We start from the raw sequence: 7,712 nt of genomic DNA on the forward strand, positions 1-7,712 counted from the left end.
AGCATTTATTATCTCATTGTACATGTACATTAAATGATTCTATTCTACATTAACACGTGACGCACCTCGTCCCTCTGACAACCAACCAAACACATTCTCCTAAACATGCTGCTCTATTGAAGCCGCCAGGTCTTCCTGCCTCTGCCTCGCTTTGCAGCTGCTGTGTTCACTTGCTATCGCTGCGTTCATGTTCCTGCTGCTGTGTTTCATGTTGCTGCTGCTCGCCTGCCCCACCGCCACCCCATTTACCACCCCAACTTCCACCCCAGCTTCCACCCCAGCTTCCACCCCAGCTTCCACCCAGCTTCCACCCCAGCTTCCACCCAGCTTCCACCCAGCTTCCACCGCACCACCACCCCAGCTTCCACCCCAGCTTCCACCCAGCTTCCACCCTATCTACCACCCCAGCTTCCACCCCAGCTTCCACCCAGCTTCCACCCAGCTTCCACCCCAGCTTCCACCCCAGCTTCCACCCCAGCTTCCATCCAGCTTCCACCCCAGCTTCCACCCCAGCTTCCACCCCAGCTTCCACCCCAGCTTCCACCCCAGCTTCCACCCCAGCTTCCATCCAGCTTCCACCCCACCGCCACCCCAGCTCCACCCCAGCTTCCACCCAGCTTCCACCCCACCACCACCCCAGCTCCACCCCAGCTTCCACCCCAGCGTCCGCCCCAGCTTCCACCCCCGCTTCCACCCCCGCTTCCACCCCCGCTTCCACCCCAGCTTCCACCCCAGCTTCCACCCCAGCTTCTACCCCAGCTTCCACCCAGGTACCACCCCAGCTTCCACCCAGCTTCCACCCCAGCTTCCACCCAGCTTCCACCCCAGCTTCCACCCAGCTTCCACCCCAGCTTCCACCCCAGCGTCCACCCCCGCTTCCACCCCAGCTTCCACCTGTAGGCTCGGGGGATAGTTATCTAATCATCACTCAATGTTCTTTGCAAACCTGTGGAGTGATGAGGCCCGAGCCTACACGCCAAACTCAAACTATATGCTGCTTCTAATAAACATAATAAGACACACGTGAGTTGCCTGACTGAAATAAACTAAGAAACAAAGCAGCGAAAACTGAACTAGCAAGTTCTCCATCCACGAAAAGAAACAAAAGCAAACTAGGGCAAAGAAAAGAGTAGAAATCCTTGAACCAAAGAGGACTGCTCAGTCTAGTAGCAAATCTTATATAAAGGCGATTAGCTTTGTCAACATCATCATCATCATCATCATTTTAAGTAATGATGTTTACTCTATAACTTTATTAATTTGAATCACATCACTTGCAACCTTGATCAACAGGTCAAAGGACATGAAAGATATCAGATAAACATCCCTACATATTGAAGGGATTCAATAGCATTACTCAAGAATAATTCAACAAAGAAGATGCTTTTCAGGTAAAGCTGAAACTAACACCTGGACCTGCACCTACAGACAGTTTTATTTGTATTCTGTCTAAACTACGACCCCCAGGGACGCAGAGAGTCAGAGAACCGTAGCCTGAGTGGAGTCTGAAACCATGATGATGACAGGACCCTTTGAAGAGTGATGATGTTTAGGGAGCCAGAGCAGCAGAGGGACCGGCCTCCAGCAAACATCAATAGGTCCCAAACTAAGATTTATAGCCTGCAGGCTTCAGTTTCATTGCTTAACTTCTTGTAGCTGAGTTAATACATCTGGATTCCTGCCTGACAGATACAGGTTTACCCCGACGTACGACAATGATAATATAATGTAACCAAAAAGCATGATTGGGCGTCCACTTAGTTTATGTGTTAAAGCACCATTCCTCATATTTCCCGTTCACAGAATAAAATGTGTCAATTTTGGTCTCAGCAAGTGACAGCACAACACTCTGTTAGAATGAGCATCAAAAATACAGATACCTATCATTTAGCTTAGGGCTGAATAACCAAACACACCAGCGTCTACAGCCAGCCAGCAGTTCCCAAATCTAAGAAGCTTCTACAAAGTGGACACATTAGCTTTGGCGTGAGCACTCTCTTCTTGGAGACTGCCGGTGACTGTGAGTCATTCCTTATCTGAAACCACATTAGACACACTAACCACATTTATAGCCACACAAACACACACTACTGCCTCGCTGCTTAGTATTCTCTTACACGCCTGTCATGATGTTCACACATGGCCATTAGCTCCTTATCTCCGGACACACACACTAACATGCACACCCTCGAGGACACGTGTGCACAGGTTAGTATCACAGCGGTGTTATCTGACATAAGAACACACTCCACTGACTGAAATCCCACAGAGGCCTTGTGCAACAACTCTGGAGAAACAGAGAGAAACGAAAAGTGTCCTGCACTCTGTTTTAGAGTCTAAAGTTGAGTGGGAATTGTCTCTATCAGACACGGGAGGAGTGCACTCAGAAGCACTCTCTGAATGTCAGTGAGGAGTGTTTCTGCTTATTGCTCATGCATTTCAGGGAGCATTGTGCAGATAATTGCAAGAAATAAGTGTGTGTTCGTTCGTTTTTTTATGCAGCATCTCATTTCCTTTCTGGGCATGAAGATTTCAAGTAAATCCCATCAGTGAACGTTAAACTGAGCTCTGCTACACTCGCAGAATGAACCTGAAGGCAGTCATTTTCTCGGTGTATCAAGAGACAATTACACGCAGTAAAACACTATTGAATAAAAAGCAATTTGCTCTTATTTCAATTCAGGTAAACGTTCTAGCGGGATAAACATCTTCAAATGGTAAACTTAAAGTAATATATGTATTACTGGAATTTCAAAAAGATATACTAATAATGAATGAATAGAAACAAATATGGCGATGATCTAAGCACCTCAGTTACAGTTGCAAATAACAAATGATTTCTGAACGGTAGCATTCACTCCAGTAATGGATTGCTGCAGCAGGAACAGGTTTGTATAAATGACTTGCAGATACTGTTTCTACTCATCTGCAGTGAAAGGTTACAGACGTCTCCTTCCTCAGTCAGCAATTAGCCTCTTAGCTCTCTGACTCTCCCAGAGTCTGCGTCGAATAAGAAACATGTTATTTGAGGTAACGTTTCTATCTTACAGTAAGTGTTGCTGACTGACATCAATCATGTGATTTGTGTTGAGTTATGGTTTTAAAAACTAATTTTCCCACAACTTCTCCACCTGCAATGTGTATCCAAATAAGATTTTTGATTAGTTGCCTTTGTTCCTAAATGTTTCTGCTGAACAACAGCTCTAGTGTATATGTAACTTAAGCAATTGTATAATATTTGGTACTTGTATCAACCCTGTAAAGACAAATATGTCCAAATCTGTAGATATGAAATGTGGCAATGCATACGGCATCATCCTACACAGTTTGATGATAGGTGGGACTGCATCAGGAATGAATTAGCCTCAGTAGTGTGGAGTCACATTAAAGTGTGTACGATACATCACTTTACAAAGCTTTAAAATAACCTGCATGGTTCAAATTGGATTTATATGATTTACTGAACAAACGCAATGTGTCATCGTAAAAAAACACAGGTCTTGGGTCAGATTGGTTGGTCTCCAGGCAGCTGGGAAATGGTGCACAGTTGCACATCAGCAGGTGAAGACAACTTTAATAAATGTACTTACTTTTCAACAAACTTCAGCGCCAACATTTATCCAAATTGTATGTCTTACAATAGCTTTGAATGTCTGCTCGGGCGGTGGGGGCGAAGTCCATAGGGACTTGGCTTGGCAACTGGAAGGTCACCAGTTCAAGTCCCGGCAAGACCAAGTGCTACCGAGGTGTCCCTAAGCAAGGCACTATTCCCTACACTGCTCCCCGGGCGCCATTCAAAATGGCAGCACAATGCCATTATACAACACTAGGATGGGTCAAATGCAGAGAAACAATTTCCCCACGAGGGATTAATAAAAGTCCATCTTAATTTATGGGACGACGTCTCCAGTCTCCTGCATGAAAGTCAGACACACACATGGGCACAAAACGTCCTGTATTGGCGATGGATTGGACGTTGATTGTGAGGTGGACACCCGTCCAATATCAATCTACTAAATCTACCCTGACTGTATATCCCAGAGATATTTGTCACTAGCCATCAATGAGCATATGTTGAGCCGTAGTGCTCTCCGTTGGACCCTTTGCTTCTTTATAAAGGACACAGTTGTGCTCATGAGAGACTTGCCGGCCTCTCGAGGCTCAAACTTCGTATCACAGAGTTGTCTCTCTGCCCCCGGCCTCCTAAATCCTCTGCTGCATCAGAGCAGGGTCACCGTGCCCGGCTGGAACAGAAACATCTGCCCTCATGACGCTTTTACCTCCTTTGTTCACTCTGACAAATAGCTTGAGTCAGACCTTGCCTGTGGCGGTGGAAGAACACGAACACAAAGTCAAATAAAGTGTGGAGAGAGAGGTCTGGACATCAGAGATTATAAATTGGATGATGTACTCTATGTTTGCTCTCAAAGAGGGCAGGAGATGGTTTGAAACAGTGCTTATACATTTGAGAGAGACGGTGACATTTTCTTTTGGTTGTGGTTTCTGTGTTCAGCTTTTTATTGTCAAGTCAGAAGTTGATAGACCAAGAAATATATTTAAAATAAATAAAAATAAAAACTCCAGAATATCGACGACACACACAAAAAAACTAATAAAATATAAGAAATAAAAACGTAAAAATATAATATAAAATCATATGTGTTCAAATAAAAAATAAATGTAATAAATATAAATAAAATAAAAATAATTACAATAATAAATAAAAAATGTACACAAAATAAAAGACATATATAAAAACAAAAAATATAAAAACAAAAAATATAAAAAAAGCAGCAGGCCTACAGTATGTGGACCAAATGTGAAATGTATTCTTTTTTATGATTAGTGCTGTTAGGGATGAGTCTAGTAGGATAAGAGTTCTTCTTTACATATATGATAATCTGTCCATGGCACAATGGACATCCATTTAGCAAATCATGCTAATATGGTTTGTGAATTTGTGTTCATGAAAGATCAATCTTTTATTTTTCTCTTTCAAAGCCCATTGTGTCAGCGTGTCTCTCTCAAACAGCTGTTGTACATTAAGGGATATAAAAACCTGACTTTGTAATATCCATCATGTATCCGTGCCCACTACACCCACACTGTATCCCTTAATGGCATTTTATTTCCTCTGATGAAATATAATTTGCTCAGGTCTGTTGACATTTAGCTTCTGACACACACTTTATTGGACTGTGTTTGCAGGATTGTCCCTATTATGTCAGTGTTTGGCAAATGCAAACAGCTTCTGTGTCAAACTGTTGACATTTCTATCAAAACAACAGCGTATAATCAGGGTGCCAGATTGTTACAAAAATGATGCCGTGAAATTCTGTGACTCAGGCTTTTTTCCAAAATCACAATTTACCAATAAACTTGTTACTTGCTTGCCAAATCATCACATTTAGATGCAGAAAAAAACACACAAGTATGACAGGATTAGACTCAGAAAAGGAGAGAAAATCTCCTTTTTTTAACTGCATTGACAACAAACAGGTTTCCAGAGTGCTAATGAAACATCCCACCATGAAATAAATTAGATTAGAACTAAAGATAACAGAACAAATGAATCCCAAACATTAGCCTCTGAGACTACATTATGAATACTTAAAGAAAATAAAACATTCTCACACTCACACTCTAACACTTCAAAGTGCTACTACTGACTTCTGCAGCCTTTGCAGCTCCACAGCAGATGAGGGTCGAGTGCCTTGCTAAGGGGCAATGAGCGGAGTGAGAGGAAAGTGTTTCTCATTCACCTCCTGCACACGACCCCCACTGTGCCACTGAAGAGCCGTGCATGCATAAAATGTATGAAAAGAAAAATCGATGGGAATATATTGCTGTGCATGTGAAAAATCTCAAAAATCCGACGCCTGTCAAAAAGACTTTTCTCGATTTGTTGATTAACAACACGCACAATTAAAAACTTGTTTACAAGAGAGGTAGATAGAGAGATACCTTTTTGATATTGGTAACTCGTACACTACTTTTTCAGACATTTGAGATGAATGAAAACAGCAGATCCACACATCTGATCTCTTCTGTGACAGAAAATAAAGTCTCACTGAACTCACCTCCTTTTGTTTCCCCGTGAAAGCTGAAGACTATCAGGGTGACCTGCGTAATTATTCCCCAGACTGTTTTACTCCAGAGATCCATAATGAAGAGGGAGGATGCTGCTATTTACTCCACTCTTCCTCCACACAGTCACACTTTCCAGATCCCTGTTCTGTGTTTGCAGCGCTGAACAACATGCGCCTGGCTCCACAGCAAGGACGGCGAGAGCAAGGGAGGCTCGTCTCTGTTTGGCTGCACTCTGCAGAGTGAGGGGGGAGAAGGGAGAGGAGGAGAGACACAGGGAGAGAGAGAGAGAGAGAGAGAGAGAGAGAGAGAGAGAGAGAGAGAGAGAGAGAGAGAGAGAGAGAACTGTGTTCACAACTGCAGTTACTGTAAAGCTTTTGAAAGAACTTGAAGGCCCTTTGCTCTGACAAACTGTGTCAACAAAAAACCGACAGCAAGCTACAGATCTCCGCTCAAACCAAAAAAAGTAGAGCATTTAGGTCCCATTAGTCTCCGCGCTGCTGCTCTCAGTCTGTTTGTCATCGTGTAATGTGTTATCACTGCACAAAAGCATCAGCTAAATGAAGCATGTGTAATGAAATGCAGCATTTAAAGAGGCCCTTTAAGCTTATTGAGGTTTTTCCCTTTCTTGTAGTGTGTTATTTAGGTGCCTCCACACCCAGTACATTGCCACTTTCCGAACAGGAAATCCACGCAAATACAAGTCTTCATATTATTAAGGTACAGCGCCACTTTCCGAACCATTGATGAATGCTTGTGTGTACACAAAAACGGCAGGCAAAACCGTTTTAAATGTGTGTTTCCTGTGTGGCGAATACAGCTGCTTTATTTATGTCTGTATGAAGTTGTTGCGAGTGTGACTGTTCTGAGCCCATACATATTCCCCATTTAAAGGTCACAGAAGAAAGCACTGTGTGACTCAGTCAATGCAAATCAAATAAAAGGTACCCCACAGAGAAGATACAGCAATTAAAGTAACTATTCAAAATGTAATGAAAGGTTTGCTCGGTTTAGATTTAACCTCCACCAGGGAAAGAAATTGGCTGTTTTTCTGCTCTTTTTCCCAGGTGAAATTAAAACGTCTCTTTTAAAACCTGTACAAAATGCAGAATTAAGCATTGCTGTGACATTGAATCCAATACAGAAAATAAAAAGGCTAAAATAGTCAGAGAATAAACGATAGACTGGGCTGATGAACTGATGAGAGGCAGGTTAGCAGCCGATTGATGGTGTCAGGGCCGTCCCTCCCTACAGGCCGATCAGGCAGACTGCGTGGGGCCTTACCTTGCGGAGGGGGCCTCACCTTGCGGAGGGGGCCTCACCTTGCGGAGGGGGCCTCACCTTGCGGAGGGTGCCTCAACTGAGCCGAAAATGCAGCTCACCTATGGCTTATGCGGCGCAATTAGTGTGGCGTTCGCGAAACAGAGGGCCTCATCATATAACTTTGCGTGGGGCCTCATGTTGGCCAGGGACGGCCCTGGATGGTGTGTTCATCTGCCAATACGGAGTCCGATCTGAAAATGCTTCAAATAAATATTGTCATTTAATCTGAAGCTTCAACTTTCTAGTGTGGCGAAACACTGGTGGTGAGTAAATAATGTCCTTCCCTATTTAGAGATGCAGGA

The 7,712-nt window shown here is 43.5% G+C and overlaps 1 protein-coding gene across 1 annotated transcript in view; it reads right to left on the reverse strand.

The window, feature by feature from the left end:
- Window positions 1–6,204, reverse strand: part of LOC307045129 (contactin-associated protein-like 4) — a 75,651-nt gene extending 69,447 nt beyond the window's left edge. The window contains exon 1 of the mRNA XM_079690664.1: window positions 6,081–6,204. Within this exon, the coding sequence (XP_079546790.1) occupies window positions 6,081–6,165 (85 nt within the window). The 5' untranslated portion in view covers window positions 6,166–6,204. The remainder of the gene's footprint in view (window positions 1–6,080) is intronic.
- Window positions 6,205–7,712: the final 1,508 nt, after the last annotated feature.

Source organism: Notothenia rossii (genome assembly GCF_949606895.1).
Source record: "Notothenia rossii genome assembly, chromosome: 6".
Taxonomy (NCBI): domain Eukaryota; kingdom Metazoa; phylum Chordata; class Actinopteri; order Perciformes; family Nototheniidae; genus Notothenia; species Notothenia rossii.